We start from the raw sequence: 18,646 nt of genomic DNA, 5'->3' as shown, positions 1-18,646 counted from the left end.
TCAAAAATAAAAACCACCTATGTAGGAAAATAACTTCCCTCGAGAAATTTTTGTTGATTTAAATTCACCTGCGAACACCTAGATAGTTGATCACTGCTTAGTTTCCAACTATATCCAAGTTTTGCCTCTTGTTATGATTTTGTGTATTGATTTCTTCTTTTTCTTTAGTTTCCGTTTGCTTTCAAGTTTCAGGGTTATATATGGTTTTCCTGAGTCAAATATTTTGAGCAGTTTCATACATCAGTAGATACAATTTTTTTTCTTTTGGTGGTCAAATTGTGTGGAATCCATGAGCTGAATATTCATGCAAAACTCAATGTACTGTGGTCTTCCTTATGTCTAAGGAAGCCTCTATCTCAGGGTAAGTCACATGGCAGTGTTTCACACAAGATTGATGTTTTCAGAACAACAATCAGTTTTGTTTGAAATTATTGAAATTCATCATTGACAGAAGCACAACTGATGAAATTCTTTAAGCGAACTGTAAGCAGTTGAGTGAAGTGATTCAAGGCATTGTTTTTGAGTTGGACATTTGTGAAAATTGTAAAAATTGTCCAACAAACACCTTCAAGCAAAACTTCCATTTTTTCACAACACTGTTTCCTTAAACACTGATTGTACAAAATCTATTCTGCCAATTTGTGAGCTGATATTGTTGTAACAATGACAAATGGCCAATTGTAAACAATAGTAATGTCACATGTCAGTAGCTTCATCTAATTGTCTTATGTGTAAAACTTACAAGGTGACTCTTGCTCCTATTAATCATCATCGAACAGTTCTGTACCACTTTGGTTCCATGGGTGCTACCTATCATAAGACTTTCTCAGTCTTTGTAATTCATCTCTTTCAATTCTGTGTATGTTTTATGTTTCCTCTACTGTTAGATTGTTTCTGAACTTGTTCGGCCTTTTGTCCATTATCTCCAAACTACTTAAGGAATTATAAATGATTATATTGAACTTATCAAACTTGCAGCATCTCCCAAATCTTTTCATGCGTTTTGGAACCTCAACTGCATCCAGACATTTGTAACATTACTACTGCAAACTGCATCTGGCATTTGTACTATGCATTACTCTACTTATTTTGCAGTGATACTGGCATTCACTGCCTTGTCCAAAATACCCAGTATCATTCTTCATTTAGGTTCATTACAAGATCCTACATGGAAACAATGTTGCCACTCATTCAGCTGATTTTCATTACCTGTTCCTATGAATTATGTATTTAGATTCTTCTCTATGAGCTAGATAGAGTGGCCAAGCAAAATAATTCTTATTTTAAAAATAGTTTTGATTGTCTGTTACTATATGTAGTTCACTGAGGAACTGGTCAAATACTTTTAGTTGTGAGTAGGGAAAACATTTTCATTCTATGTGATAAATATTGTTACTATCAGATCATGATCTTTTGTTAATGACAGTCATGGTAAGGGTGTAAATAAGCACACTGGACAAAAAGTTTGCGATCCCCCCACAGATACTCACACTAATAGCATATAAAACCTCTTTTAATCTTGATAATGTCCTCAGTTCAATGAGAAAAATGGTCACCAAGTTTCTTCAAGTTTGTCATATCCAGCTGACACCAATCATTGGTTATTAAAACCCATATATCTACCAAACAGTGGTGATGTTGATTACTGTATTTCACCTGTGGTCCTAACACTCCCAAACGTTTTCTGTAGGATTAAGATTGGGAGCTGTAATGGGCAAATTGATGTGCTGTAGGGTATCTGAGTGTTCTTCAAACCAGAAGTGTATGTGAGCAACTCAGTGAACACAGCTGTTGTCACCTTGGAAGAGAGAACTGACTATAGTATTGTCGGCTTGGAAGAGAGAACTGACTGTAGCAAACTCATAAATGCCATGTAGAAGAAAGAGCAACACCTTGTCTGTCACCAAGGGTACTGAAATAAACATCCTGGTTCAAGTTTTCAGTAACTTGAGTGGTTTATGGTGTGAAAAACACCGCAAAAACATCACAGAACTACCTCCACCTTTAAAAGGAGCCTCCAAGCACTGTGAATTAAATGTCTCATTGGGCGAACAATGCACTTGATGCCACACATCATTTGAAAAGAGATGAAATCACGACTCCCCAGATCATCCTTTTGCAATGTACCAAACTGCAAATATCCAGTGCATGCAGTTCCTCTCATAACGTTCACTCAAAAACTGATTCAGATGAATCTGTATTCACTGACAGTAGCAGTTGGGTTTGAAACCAGTTTTCATTGACAAGGTGTGACACTTGTTTGCAGTCCCTGTTGGTTAGGATGTTCCTAAATCCTCTGTCCTTACATTGTGTCACATGGCTGCAAGGGGGCACCATTCCTTGTAATAGACAACTTTGACAGTCTACATTAATATAGCAATGAACAACCAACTTCATTCACTGTGTGGTCATGGACACATACAAACACGATAGCTCCTTTGTGCCATAATGTCAGATCTCCATTTGACCCTCATCACTGCACTGATCCCATACATCTGACTGGTACATACATATCATTCCACTGTCATGACTCGCAAAGCTGTGGAAAGTCACCTGACCAGCTCGTTCCAGTTCTGTACTATCTACGATGCTCCAAAGGGAAAAATGTGTTTTTTAAAGTGGTGACTAATATTTTTACTGAAAAGCGTATTATGATGATGATTTTGAAACTATGATTTAATTGTAAGAAACATATTTTCTGATTTTTACCAATAAAATTAGCAGTCATAAGCTGAGCAAATATTGCTAAACATGTCTGTTTTAAAACATCTATAGGTCATGAATTCCTCTTCATGTGTCCTTTATTATCTGCAGAGAAAATGTTTGCTGCTATTTTTAAAAATTAGATTTAAGGATATACTCAATAATAAATACTGTCACAACAACTGTGATTAATTCACATTAAAATATTCTTTATGTAAACTGCTGTAGCTGCTGCTTGGCTTATCACATGTGAAATTAGTAATTATTAAATATTATAAAAGTTATGTGTCTCAAACAAAATATATGGTTGTCACAAAAAATAGCTTAAGCTTTTCACAAGAATGTTATATTGTTGTAAACTCAATATAAAACTGCTATTGTTACAGTGTGATGACAATGCCATGTAAAGGATAGATTGCTACTCACTATATGGAGGAGACACTGGATTGCAGTCAGGCACAACAAAAAGATTACTATAGACTACTATACATTTGAGCTTTCAGCCAAAAAGCGTTCTTCTGATGTAGAAAACACACACACACACACACACACACACACACACACACACACACACACACACACAGAAATATCAATTTGTTCTTTTGCCCATGATTTATTTGATATAGCATTGGTATTCATTTTATATGTGGATACACTAATAATTCAAGAGTTACAAAGAACAATAATTTATTTCCAACATATGGCATTACAGTGCACCTTGGTTTACTTGTTGTAGTATATTTTACTCACAGTTTATCTTTTCTTTCTCACTCTCCCCTCTGTAGTTGCCTACCTCCAACTGTCTACATGCTGTTGCTATGATTTTCTCAACAATGCTGGAACCTATTATCTCTTGGTGGTTTTGGTTGGTTAATTATAATTTTGATATCTATTTACCAATTCGTTGTCATTTAATTTTCTGTTCTCATTGCCATGTGCACTGCCTGGTCACAGCAGACGTCTCTATTTCCAGCTATATTCTGGTATGAAAACGCTTGAAGAGTTGATACGTGAAAGAACTCTTAAATGATGCTTGATTCATATGAGGAAGAATACATTAGATAAAAGTAGTTTTATGATTGATATCAGGACTTTACATTAGACAGAATAGTGCAACATCTGTGTCCTCTGAGTCCTGATGCCAACTGCAGAGATCACTGTTGAAAACTAGAGTATTTTATTCAAAATCACACAGCTTAAAAACTGAGAAGATTGTTTTCAGCACAAAATCTTGATCATATAGCCTATCACAATTCCTGATCATGAACTATACAGAACTATGGAGAATAATCACCACCATTCATCGGTTATAGGTCAAACCTGATATGGTAGTAGAAGCAACCTGTTAAATGACTACTTTTTAAATGGGCATGGCATTGTGGAGTGGTTTTGCTGAAAACTGCTGTGCCACTACCCTCTTAAATCATTATTCCCAGTACCATCGGGGTCATTACTGAGCAGTAATGGGTTTTCCTTTGGAAAACCAGTTTTTTGTTGATATTAGGACAGGAGAAGCCAAAAATTCAGCATGCAAGTAGTGCTCTTGCACTCATGTGTAGCTCTTTTGCCTGGCTGCACACGTTCCTCTCCACAATGCCATGCTGTCTGAGCATGAGGAGGGGAAAGAGGGGTAAACTGCAAATGGGCCATATTTAGAATACAATGCAGTCACATTGTGGATGGCTTGGTTTCATATGTCATATTTCTCAGCAACATACATCACAAACAAAACAAATCTTCACTATTTTTAATTATTTTTGGAGTGCTGAAGACATAATGTAATTTTTGTCCGGTACAAACTGTCAGCATTTGGACAGGTGCAGAAAGTTTCACAGAATTCTACATTCAAGTTGCCATATAGTTGTGACTTATAATTGGGGGAAAAATCTTTCCCACAAACAAGTTGATCAAAATATTTTATCACATTTGAAACCTTATTAGGGAGATATAGAAACTCTTATGGACCTCCTGAGCTTTTACAATATAAAAGAATTTGTCTTTTAAATGAAAATTACATTGCAGATCAATCAGTTCCCTGTGTACTTGCACAGGGGTGCTTTCAACTGAAACAACAAACGGTCTCAAAACCAGCTTGAAAAGAGATGTAAGATTGGCAGTGTCCTCACAACATTTAGAAAACTATCTCTGTCATTCTTTCAAGGCCACAATGAATTCGTTAAACCTCATGCTTTCTTTAACATCAGTGAGCTTAGGGAAATGGACAGACTTCTTTGTCAGAAACTGACCCTCCCACAATGTGATTTTGTTTTAAATGCTTCTCCATCAAATCAAAAATAAGTTGTTTCTCATGTTGCAATATGTTACTGTGGCAGTGTGCAGTCAAGTCCACTTAAAAGGCAAGATCTGCAATCCATTACAGATGTTCTAATTTTTGTTCTTGCTTTGCTTTTCCTTCATAAATTCAACAATAGTAGATTTTTAAATGGAAAATCATTCCAGACATGTCCCTGGAATTAACCAACATGCTTTTTTGTGGGCTAATATGCAAGTCTCCATATTCTTCTTCTAATTCCATCAAGAACTGTAGCAACTGACAGTGGAATAATGCGTGTGATTTCAGAAAATTTAATATTTGTTTCACAAATTCATCAAGGGGTCCATGCCTGACAATTTAGCACAAAGTGCTTCTTGCTGTACAGAACAATGAATCCCATCTGTTGATCATTGTAAGTTTTTGCTTTTCATCATCAACTAAATCTTTAAAGTCTTTCTGCATAGTGTTGCAGTGTAACTGCATAGTAAATTTGCAGTACCCGTTGATTATGTGACTGCTTTATAGATATTGATAATTCTCGTTCTTCTCTTCCGTCATTCACATTCATTTTAAAAGATGTATGAAGATAGATTGCTGGACTGCCACTTTTTGTGCAGACAGCCACTGGGCCTGAGAACTTCCTTTATACCACAAACAGATAGTGAAGGGTAAACAGTGCTGACACCATGATTCAGCCAAACTCAATAATGCCATGCCAACTGAAAAATGCTGCACTGCAATGCAAATCGAATGTCATATTGTAGAGTACTTCTGAGAAGAACTGAGGAAAGCCGAGACAGGCCAAGTTTTGACCCACACACAAGTTCCATATTGTGCTCATGTTGTTGAACTTGAATTAGAAATTGTAGCTTTATAATAAATAGCCCGATAAGCATAGGATTCTGTCCAGAACTTTTCAGACATCAAATTTATCCATATGTTCAAAACTGGGGATAGGATTTATCCTAATAACCAAAAAGGAGGAGAAGGTAAAAGTGTAGATAAAAGATATACAAAAATTTGTTCAACATGCTATCTAGACTGATAATAGTGCATTCTTCAGGTTTAAATTTGAAATTCTTCAAACATTCAGTCACATACAGTTACAGTTTCTTTCATTGTATTTTTCAGCCTCAGGTCCACAAATTGTATCATGAAATGATTTGAACACATTGTATAGTACCTTATCAAAATACAACTGAATATGCCATGAGAGGTGCTCGTGCAAGTTCATCATAAACTAGAATCATGTGACATTGCAGAAGCCAAAACACTTTTGTTTCCAATATCAACAACAGATGGTCAGCAAACGCATATGTGGGACATAAAGTTTCTGATCACCAGATTGTTTTCTGGGTTAAACATAAGCCCCTCCTGGAGTGTCTTTTAGGATGTGATGATGCAACACTGTTTACAGAAATCTGTCCATCATTGGTGGTGGCATGAAATTTTGTAACCCTTTAGTGTTTGTATTACACTAAAAACCCTCTCCTCCCCTCTTCCCCACCCATGCCCCCATATCCCCCCCCCCCCTCTCTCTCTCTCTCTCTCTCTCTCTCTCTCTCTCTCTCTCTCTCTCTCTCTCTCTCTCTCTCTGTCACACTGCTTTACCATACTGAATTGATCTCTCGTTTATCGTTAATATTTATTATGTGTGTTATGGATACAAGATTTTGTATTATTACTGCAGAACACTTTTTACATAAAAAACGTTTTTGATGTGCAATTGTGCTGTGTTGCAGGTAGAAGGCTATTGTCCAGACCAACTGTTGAACCGGCAGTATTTCTTTTCCTAGCAGCATCAGCAGTATCAAGCACAGTTACGCAGACATTATTCTTGCAACGTGTATGTGAAGAAGATTTGGGTTACAATGCAACTGTGTGCTCTCACCTCGATTCCACTAATAATACTTCAGAACAACCTCATACTGCTAGCCTGCTCATGAGCAAGACTTTACTGGAAACTTTGTTGCCAGCTACACTAACCCTTTTCTTGGGCCCCTGGAGTGACCGACATGGCCGAAAACCTCTGCTTCTCTTCCCCTTGATAGGTAAGTGTGATATGATTGTAATATGAAGTTAGTGTAATGTAGGGTTTACTGTGTGAGAATATATTGCTAGTAACTGAGTGTCAGAGGTGATGTACAGCAGTGGGAAAACCATGTGGAAAAGGATTACTGCAAGCTTGGATTTTGATAAAGCATTTCTTCAAAGAACCAAAAATGATTCCTTCTCCTTCCTATCCCACACACACAAAGCTGTAACACTCTTTCAGGATTATAGTTTTATGCAGCTGGTATTATGGTAATAACAGTCTATATATGGACATTAATTAGGTATTGGTCTTGTTGACTTCTTGATCATTCATGACTCTTTATTTTATGTTATCTGCAGTTTTTCTGATTCTATTAAGATAAACGTTTGAATGGTTCTGTGGGAAAGAGATTATCGATTTCCTATCGCATCCTTGTTCTACCCAGGCTTGTGCTCCAGCTCTAATGACCTCAGTGTAAATGGGCTGTAAAACCCCAATCATGTGTCCATTCAGTTTTGAGAAACTTTTGTAGCTGTGTTTTTAGACTTGACTATCATTTATATTGCATATAAATAAAATGAAATTGTCAATCAAGAACTTATCAACAGAGAGCTTGCAAAGTATGCTCTTCAGAGTAAATGTGTGTGTGTGTGTGTGTGTGTGTGTGTGTCAGATACAGATAAATCATGTGCCTTGGTAAATCAAAACTTAAATACTAACTTCATTAACTGTAATCTCAGTTATTACAAGGGTTGTTGAAGATTTTGACATGGTTACCACTCAAAGTTTGTGTGAAGAGATTCATACCACATAATAAGTTGCGTTCAATGTAAGAAGCCCTGTCATTTACCAAAGTATGTTGATGTGTGGTGGATGAAGTTGAGACAACTGTATTGGCATTTGAAAATTAAGTGTATTAATCAAAACAAAATCTTTCTTTCATTTGCATAAAAATTGTGATTACAGTTATATATTGCTTAAATAATCTACATAGAACTTTAATTAGATATTTGTACAGCCAAGTTGATTTGAAACACATTTAGTGTCTTTTTCCTTCTTATTTGATAACATTGTGATAATCTTAAATGGCAAACTGAAAGCCATCAACATTTTTAATTAAATTACTATTCTCTGCTTAGTGCATGCTACTGAAAATAATTTGATGTCAGACAAGCTCTTTACAACGTAAAAGAATAGCTTCAGTTCTTCAGATTACAGCTTCTGGCTACTGGAATACCATCAGCAGTATGTCCTGTCTCCATTCCATGAGACTGTGAGGTGGTTTGGGATTAACTCAAGAAATTGGCACATAGCATGGTGATCGAGGACTTTGCACTAGAAATTGTTCTCACCTTGATAGCCAAATACTGGCGATGAAATCTTTTTCTACTGCTAAGATTTGAATGAGCTAGCTCTAGATCAAGAATCACCACAATGATATGCATTAAATATTGTATGTCAAAGTGGGAGGCTGTGCCATGTATGATAGTCCTATTTCATTGCTGGATAGCCCAACTCCTACAACTCATTCTTCAGTTTAGCCAGCTATAAACGTCTCCAGTTCCGAAACCTTCTGTTATCAGTAGATTTTCTTTGCACATTTGTCTGCTGCTGGCTGTGATGCAAAAGTAATTTTATTAATTGTTAGCTTATAGAGGTTGCTCATTTTCAGTTTTCTTTCCAATTATGCTTTCATTATATGACACCCAGTGCAAAATTCTCCACAATTATTCTCTGAAATGCACAATCTCATATTGTAAGCTAGATAAAGGCCTCCTTCAGACATCTCTAGACATTATGGTCTTCAGCCATAAGCATCCATATTGCTCTGGTATGCTTTGTAATGTCACCTTCCCACCTTTCATTATGGCATCATCTCTGACTTCTCTTATCAGTCTGAATCTAGTAAAGACCTTTCATCGTCCATCTACCACTTATTCACCGCCCCACTAGTCTTTCACACCTCCAGTTAAGTCTCACTGTGGCCATAATTAAGCCTTTAACTTCTGGCTGCTTCCTGACATGATCATTTATTTTCCTCTCTTACTAATCATGGACCTTATCATGATGAGAAGGCTTGCAGACCTCAACAATGTGGATAGCAGTATCATAGATACATCCACACCAGCGAGTTATCTGTGGAGAGGTTAAACTAATGTATGGTTGTTGAAGAGAGGCAGCAGCCTTTCAATTGTTGCAGATGAATAATGTGGATGATTAACTGATCTATCCTTGTCACATTAACTGACTTGACCTTGCTATGCTGGTACTGTGGCACTGCTAAAATCAAGGGCAAACCATAACATTTTCAGAGGGTACCCAGCACTATGGTATCTTTGAATGATAATGGAATCTTCTTAGATAAAGTACTGCGGAAGTAAAACAGTCCCCAGTACATATCTTTAGACAGGGATGACTCAGCAGGATGTTGTTATCAGAAAAGTAATTGTTGCAATATACTAACATGAATTATGAACAGAAGGAGGAAACAATCTGTAGAAGCTGATCTTTGTTCCAAAGAGATGTTGGAACGTGTGAGACAATGCTGACTATGCAACTCATCTGAGAAGACAGAGTGAAGAAAGACAAACCCAAATTTATAGCATTTGCAGATTAAGAAAAAGTTTTTTGTAGTTTAGAGTGAGCTACACTTCAATATTCTGAACAATATTCTGAATTTATCAGAGATAAAATTACAGGGACAAAAGGCTACCTACAACCTGTACAGAAATCAGGCTGCAGTTATATGGCTCAAAGGACAGGAAAGGGAAGCAGTAATTCAGAGTAGTTTCAAACAGCATTGCTCTATCTCTCATTGTACTCAGTCTGCACACAAAGTAGGTAGTGAAAGAAACCAAAGAGAAATTTGGAAATGGAATTAAGATTTAGGAAGAAGAAATAAAAACATTGAGGTTTACTGATGATACTGTATTCCTGTCAGAAATGACAAAGGACTTGGAAGATCAGTTGAACACAGTTGATAATGCTTTAAGGGAGTGAAGAGGTTGTAAGCTGAAAACCAACAGATGTAAGGGAGTACAGTGGAATATTGCTTAACAAGCACATCCCATAATGTGCAATTCGCATAATGAGCAAAACAAGTTGTAAAAAAATGACTCGATTAACGAGTGATGTTTCGCATAACAAGTGACAACAATTTATTGATTTAGTGTGATGTCATCAGCCGTTCACATGTGGTGGGGGAAATGTTCAGCAATATGAAGAGCTTTCATTGTCAGCAGCAGCATATGAACAATGTCTTTAATACATACTGCAGTCTGGACTTAGCACTCATTCTGCTACCATCTTAGTGTAGCTTGTGATCTCACATTTTTCTAAACTTATGTTCACACAGTGCTTTTTTTGTATGCAAATTTAAATAACCTTCATAGAAAAGTCCCCAAAGATAAAGCCACAAGAGGATGGCCGTAAGAGAAAGAAAATGAAATTTAAAATCATTGAAGAACATGAATGTGGTGTGAGCATTGCTGATTTAGCATACAATTGATTTAAATCAATTATTTGCACTATTCTCAGAAACGAGGACAAGATTAAGGACATAGGTGCTTCAAAGGGAGTGACAAGAGTATCTAAACAACAGTTTCATATTTTGGATGATGTTGAAAGGTTGCTCCGTATATGGATAAATGAAAAGCAATTGCAAGGTAACACTGTTAATGACAACATTATTTGTGAGAAGGCAAGAATGATTTTCGCTGGTGTCATTAAGAAGATGCCAGGATCATCAGTGGCCGAAGAAGTGGTTAAGGGAAACCTTGGGTGGTTCGAGAAGTTTAAGAGGATAACCAGCATCCACAGCATTGTGAGGCATGGTGAAGCTGCCAGCTTTGACACAAAGGTAGCAGAGAACTTCATCATCAACTTCAAGATGCTTGTAGATTCTGATGGTTATCTGCCGCAACAGGTTTTTAATTGTGATGAGATGGGTCTGTTCTGGATAAAGATGCCAAAGCATACCTTTATAACAGCCGAGGAGAGTGCATTGCCCGGTCACAAGCCAATGAAAGACCATCTCACACTGCTATTCTATGCCAATGCAAGTGGCAGTTTAAAAGTTAAACTGCTGCTTGTTTACCATTCAGAAAGTCCGTAAACCTTCAAGAAGTGTAAAATCCAGACCAGCAGGTTAAATGCGATGTGGAGGTCCAACAACAAGGCTTCAGTGACACATGATGTTTTTTGTGATTGGATCAGTGAAGTGTTTGGTCCTTCAGTAAAAAACGTTTTGCTTGAGATTAATATGCCATTCTGTTTCTTGCCTGTAATGGACAGTGCTCCTGCCCATTCTCCAGGCCTTGAAGAATTTCAGCTCATCAACATCCAATTTCTGCCTCCCATCACCACTCTGTTACTCCAGCATATGGACCAGCAGATTATTTGTAATTGTAAGAAGCTTCACACTAAAGCACTTTTCAGGCATTGCTTTGAGCTGACTGAAGCTACCAATCTCAGTCTCAGAGAGCTCTGGAAATACCACTTCAACATCATTGCCTGCTTCAAGATGATCAAAAAGGCATGGGAAGGGGTTACCAAGAGAATTCTCACTCCTGCTTGGAAGAAGATTTGACTGGAGTGCATTGTCAATTGTGACTCTGAGACATTTGAGTTAGTACGTATAGAGCCTGTAGTCAATGAGATTGTGTCTTTGGCCAAGAGCATGGGACGAGAAGTAGATAAAAATGATATCGATGAGCTTGTGAAAGCTCACAGCCAGGAAATGATCACTGAAGAGCTTATGGAGCTGCAGTGTGTTTCACAGCAGGAAGTTGAGAGAGGAGTTGTTCAGAGGAGGAGGAGGAGGAGGAGGAGGCATTAACAGCAAAGCAGAAATCTTCTGGCACAGTGAGAGAAATTCTGAAAGCATGAGAACTGGTTGCATCATACATTGAAAATCATCACCCCAATAAAGCAGAGTCTGCGTGCTCTTTAAATTTATTTGATGATAGTGCTGTGTTGGATTTTCACTAAGTGTTGAAGTGTTGGTAGAAACAAATGACTATAGATAGCTTCATAGTAAAAAAGGAATTAGTTATATATTGTGAATAATAATAAAGTACTTAATACTGTATGATTAATTTTCTTTGAATAAATGGCATGAATAAGATAAAACTTGAAGTACTTTTTCTGCGCCGAATGCATTATTGTTTCACTTAACAAGTGTTTTGTACTATGAGTAAGACTCTGGAATGAATGATACTTGCTTTGCAAAGTTCCACTTTAGTAATGGAGTGTATTCAAATTAAATTAGGCAATGCTGAGGGAATTAGGTGAGGAAATGAGACACTAGAATTAGTAGATGAATTTTGCTATTTGGTCATCAAAATAACTTACAACGGTATAAGTTTAGAGGATGTAAAATGGTATATGGCAATAACAAGAAAAAAATGATGAAAAAGAGAAATTTAGTAACATAAAATATAAGTGTAACTATTAGAAACTCTTTTCAGAAAGTTTTTGTGTACCTTGTATGGACGTGAGACATAGTCAGTAAACAATACAGACAATAAAAAAGTAGAAGATTTTGAACTATGTTGTTAGAGATAAATTCTAAAGTTTATATGGGTATACTGAGTAACTAATGAAGAGACATTGCACCAAATTAGAGAAAAAAAGAACTGTATGCCATATCTTGAATAAGAGAAGGGAAAGGTTGATCACTGGGCACATCCTGGGGCGTCAAGGAATTGTTAGTTTCTTAACTGAGGGAGTGAGGGGCATAAAAATTGTGGTGAATGACTAAGACTTGACTACAGTAAACAGGTTAAAGTAGGTATGGGCTGCAGCAGGTATGCAGACATTTTGAGAAGTGCACAGGATAAAAAGAGCTGCATCAAACCAGGGTTCAGACTGAAGATCATGACAGCAACATTGTCCTGTCTCTCTTCGTAATTCCAAATATTCATCTCTCCATTCGTAAATGAACAGCTCTTAGAACATGAAAATTTTTCAAATTAAGAGCCCCTGTATTACGTCTGTAAGTAACAACTTGGAATACACAATGATTGTAAACATCCGATTTCAAGAACATACTGGGAACTCTGTACAGGATGGTTAAGAGAGTCTAGTTCCAGTTTCCACAGTTTTGACTTGAAACCACATTTGTTATTCTGATACATTTATGTGTGCCGTTTTAACATTGGCCAATGGGCTTGTCACATTGGTAATAACAGTTCCTGGCAGATCATCAAAGTTAAGCACTCTCGGGCTTGGCTAGCACTTGGATGGGTGACCTCTGGGTCTGTGGAGCGCTGTTGGCAAGCGTGGTGCACCTGGCCCTGGTGAGGCCAATTTGGGAACTACTTGACTGAGAAGTAGCAGCTCCAGTCACGAAAACTGACAATGGCCAGGAGAGCAGTGTGTTGACCCCTGGCCGCTTCATATCTGCATCCAAGATGCGTATCGGCTGAGGATGACATAGTGTTCAGTTGGTACCATTGGGCTTTCTGAGACCTGTTAGGATGGAATTTTTAGCTTTAACACAGTCTAAACTGGCAGTGTGGTGGAGCAAGACTGCCTCCCTTTGCCCACAAATGAAGTAGCATGCATGTATTAAAAATACAGTTTTAAGTTTTAGTTTACTAAAAGCACTATAGGCAAATCTTACTCTTCTTTTGCCATTTTCCTTGGCCATTCAGTTGTAGCTACTCTAATTTCAAAATGTGTCATCTAGTTGAATATAAATTTTTTGTTTTGATATGTTTATTACATATTATTTTAGTCATATGTTAATTGATTTTTGAGCTTACTTTCAACTTTTCTGTATTTATATCTTCCATTTGTTATTGAAGTTTATGTCGAATAAAAGCAACAGTGCATAAAAATTATCAAAATGGAGTTGGCTTATCTACATTTCATTAACACATATTCTGTCTCATTTTTTTCCAATTTAGGACTCTTAGACCTGCCTCTAGAGTGCGTTGGGGAGGATGACAGTTCAAATACATGTCCAACCACCCAGATCTAGGTTTCTTGTGATTTCCCTAAATCACTGTAGGCAAATGCCAGGATGCCTCCCTTAAAAAGGTGCGGCTGTTTCTTTTCCCCATCCTTCAAACAATCTGAGCTGATGCTCTGCATCTAATGACCTTGATGCTGAAGGGACATTAAACCCTATTCTTCCTTTATTCCTTCCTTCCTCTGGAGTTGCTCCAAATGTTCTTGGTGATACTATGCTGTGTCCTTGACTCATATTTCAATTCTAAATTTCTTGTTGCGTTGATGAAATCTAATAGAAGGTGAAACATACTTATTGCTACATGCTTGGGTTGTACACCTGTATGTTGTGGTTATGGTCACTGGCTGCCACTGTGCAGATCATTGGCTAAATACCTTCCTCCAGCAATTACTTGTGGCTTAACAGTTCGTATTTATGGAAGCTTTTGGGACTTACATGTCAATTAAATATTGTAATTTAGTAGAACATTCTAGGTATGTACACATAAGAGCGTTGTCTGCTGAGGCAGATATAACAGCTCTGTATATGACTTCATGTATTTTCTATAAACTTGCTTTCAGTGCAAATAGCTAGTTCTTGTTGAGAAATTAGCTCTCATAGCTGGTACTCAGTTTCAGATTCTACATGACAAAACTGAACAGGGATGTTGGAAATCTCAGACATCAGCATAACTGGACAAAAGCTATCATCTTCATTAATAGGAAAGTAAATATAACAGCCAGTACATTCCTCTTATGGTCTTATGGTTCACATTGTCCAACTATCAATGGAGAAAAAGGAAATGTGTGTGTGTGAGTGTGTGTGTGTGTGTGTGTGTGTGTGTGTGTGTGTGTGTGTGTGTCAGATGCACAGCAGGCATCCAGTTGTGTTTCTGGGAGATGATGACCAGGTTCCAACTAAATAGCTAAAAAGATTTGATCCTGTCCCTGAATGCATCTGGTAGTAAAAGAAACTGTATCATCTAACACCTAATTATGTCTGGATGGTATAGCCCAGCAGTGGTTTGAGAACAACAAGGAAAAGCTCAGGAGCTGGGACAAATCTCACATGGAAATTAAAAAAAAAAAAAAAAAACATTTATCAACAATCAGTGGGGGTGACAGAGCCAAAGAGAAACTGAAGAATGAGTCTTAATCCAGGAAACATGACATAATCATATACACTCCTGGAAATGGAAAAAAGAACACATTGACACCGGTGTGTCAGACCCACCATACTTGCTCCGGACACTGCGAGAGGGCTGTACAAGCAATGATCACACGCACGGCACAGCGGACACACCAGGAACCGCGGTGTTGGCCGTCGAATGGCGCTAGCTGCGCAGCATTTGTGCACCGCCGCCGTCAGTGTCAGCCAGTTTGCCGTGGCATACGGAGCTCCATCGCAGTCTTTAACACTGGTAGCATGCCGTGACAGCGTGGACGTGAACCGTATGGGCAGTTGACGGACTTTGAGCGAGGGAGTATAGTGGGCATGCGGGAGGCCGGGTGGACGTACCGCCGAATTGCTCAACACGTGGGGCGTGAGGTCTCCACAGTACATCGATGTTGTCGCCAGTGGTCGGCGGAAGGTGCACGTGCCCGTCGACCTGGGACCGGACCGCAGCGATGCACGGATGCACGCCAAGACCGTAGGGTCCTACGCAGTGCCGTAGGGGACCGCACCGCCACTTCCCAGCAAATTAGGGACACTGTTGCTCCTGGGGTATCGGCGAGGACCATTCGCAACCGTCTCCATGAAGCTGGGTTACGGTCCCGCACACCGTTAGGCCGTCTTCCGCTCACGCCCCAACATCGTGCAGCCCGCCTCCAGTGTAGTCGCGACAGGCGTGAATGGAGGGACGAATGGAGACGTGTCGTCTTCAGCGATGAGAGTCGCTTCTGCCTTGGTGCCAATGATGGTCGTATGCGTGTTTGGCGCCGTGCAGGTGAGCGCCACAATCAGGACTGCATATGACCGAGGCACACAGGGCCATCACCCGGCATCATGGTGTGGGGAGCGATCTCCTACACTGGCCGTACACCACTGGTGATCGTCGAGGGGACACTGAATAGTGCACGGTACATCCAAACCGTCATCGAACCCATCGTTCTACCATTCCTAGACCGGCAAGGGAACTTGCTGTTCCAACAGGACAATGCACGTCCGCATGCATCCCGTGCCACCCAACGTGCTCTAGAAGGTGTAAGTCAACTACCCTGGCCAGCAAGATCTCCGGATCTGTCCCCCATTGAGCATGTTTGGGACTGGATGAAGCGTCGTCTCACGCGGTCTGCACGTCCAGCACGAACGCTGGTCCAACTGAGGCGCCAGGTGGAAATGGCATGGCAAGCCGTTCCACAGGACTACATCCAGCATCTCTACGATCGTCTCCATGGGAGAATAGCAGCCTGCATTGTTGCGAAAGGTGGATATACACTGTACTAGTGCCGACATTGTGCATGCTCTGTTGCCTGTGTCTATGTGCCTGTGGTTCTGTCAGTGTGATCACGTGATGTATCTGACCCCAGGAATGTGTCAATAAAGTTTCCCCTTCCTGGGACAATGAATTCACGGTGTTCTTATTTCAATTTCCAGGAGTGTAACTGGCCTATCATAATTAATAGTGAAAGCTGAGACCTGTGAAAATATAATCGAAGCCAAAACTTTTCTATCCTCCTCTGCATAGTTAGTTTATGATAATTGGACTGGTGACATCATAGAAGGCTGGTGGAACGAAACAGGCAATTCCAGAGGTAAATGACAACAGAGATTAATCTATGACAAATTCAGAGTGTAGCAAATTCATCTTAAGCACATACAACAATCTAGGGAGCAATCCAAACCTCAAATGTAAATCAAGCAAGGTCAAAGCCCTACTTGGTGCATAGCTAAAGGCTTCAGTGACTAGCAAGAGATTGCTGAAAATAGCCAGTCTGTGTGGAATTTAGTAGTAAACATTTGTCAGAGGGTGGTGCAACCTCATGTATTGGCTGTAACTGAAGTGCCATGTTTGGGCACAAGCCACAACTGTTGCCTAAACCTTGAGTGTGTCTGATAAGTCATCTCTTTCGATAATCAGGCTAGGCAGGCAATATGAATTGCTGTCGGACACCAAAAAATGTTTCAGTAAATATGGGCATGCAAATGAGTTGTGAGTGTGGGAAAACTCAGTCAGTGTTGTTTTAGCCTGCTCTCAGAATCCATTGCAATGCAGCATCATGGACCTACCATTAGTAATATTTAATGCGAAAACTCTGGCAGAATATTATTGCAAAAAAAAGTTGTTTATAAAATTTCTTAATTTTTGTGAGTGTACAACTTGATGTTCTCTTAAACATTGTACAATTTTATATTGAATTTTTATGAAGTGTATCACCACTGTTAGCGGTGGACAATGCAGTAATACTGCCAGAATAACATTATTAAAGAAAGGAAAGTCAAGATCTTTTCACTGTTGATTACAAATTCTTCATGAAAGATTCTGCAACTCTATTGAAGTTTAAATTTATCCTTTATTTCACTGTTTCAGTTGTACATTCTTTTTATGATTGCTGATTTCGATCAATATTGATCAAAAATAGTCATCATAAGAATAAATGTGCAAGTGAGACTGTGATCAATGTAAAAATACAAGGGTTTTCATAAGAAAAAAGTATATTTTTATCTGTGAATGTAAGTGTTAATGATAGATTAATAACAAGTTTTTCTTGGGTTTTATAAAGTACATTGCCTCTGACATGAAGTAAATAAACTCATTCATGTTCTGACTGGAATGACCACAGTTTGACAACGTGGTAATCAAGCTACTCTCTTCTGATGAGGTAGCAATTGATAAGTCTTATGAGACACATGATCAGTCTTTGTAAATGGACGTGAATGAATTTCAATGAGATGACAATATCTCCAACAAAGTATAAAAACATAAGAGAATTAAGTGAGAAAAGTTACTTATAAATCTAAAATGTTCTTTGTTGAATCATATAATGGAAACTTTGCATATCGGAATTAGCTTTTTTGTGTCATATATTTATTGTTAACTCCATTTCTCTCTGTGTTCAACAGGTCATGCAACAACATATGCAGCATATGCTGGACTCTCTACTATAGACCATTTGCCACCACACTATTTACTTCCTGCTTCCATACCGATTGCTCTAACTGGTGGCTTTATTGCATTGATCTTATCTTCGTACAGCTACATTGCTGATGTAAGTCATGCTGATAAAAGAGGATTGAGGTGAGTTACTCTGCATAAACAATCAACAGTCACAATTTATAACCAACTCTGTGATTCATTAATTTAATAGTAGAAATAAAATTGATATCCATTGTTGATGACTTGACCTGATACCCTGAACATTGAGGTAAGAAATGAATTATTTGTTATTTGCAAAATAAAATACTATGATATGTACAAATGATACACCTTCTGTCAGAGGAGCAGTGTTTTATGATGATAGGTGATGATGGTGGGGGATGAGGAAAAATAAAGAACAGAAGAAATGTTTGATGTGGCATATAATGATCTCTATTGTTTCTGAGAAATATGAACCTTTCTGGAGAAAAGCCATGTGTCTTCACAACCAGAGAAACAAGCCTTTATTGCCAATTGACAACAGTTTTCCCAAATATGCTTTTACAGTCTGTAGTTAATTGCACCAACCTGTCCTGTTTC

General features: G+C 38.5%; 1 protein-coding gene across 1 annotated transcript in view; it reads left to right on the top strand.

The window, feature by feature from the left end:
• Positions 1–18,646, top strand: part of LOC124789406 (proton-coupled folate transporter-like) — a 314,682-nt gene that overhangs the window by 156,294 nt on the left and 139,742 nt on the right. The window contains exons 3-4 of the mRNA XM_047256749.1: positions 6,721–7,029; positions 18,034–18,208. Coding sequence (XP_047112705.1) covers positions 6,721–7,029; positions 18,034–18,208 — 484 coding nt within the window. The remainder of the gene's footprint in view (positions 1–6,720; positions 7,030–18,033; positions 18,209–18,646) is intronic.

This window comes from Schistocerca piceifrons, chromosome 3 (assembly GCF_021461385.2).
Source record: "Schistocerca piceifrons isolate TAMUIC-IGC-003096 chromosome 3, iqSchPice1.1, whole genome shotgun sequence".
Classification (NCBI taxonomy): domain Eukaryota; kingdom Metazoa; phylum Arthropoda; class Insecta; order Orthoptera; family Acrididae; genus Schistocerca; species Schistocerca piceifrons.
Note: the sequence above shows the minus strand (reverse complement) of the source record. Positions and strands in the feature narration are given on the sequence as shown.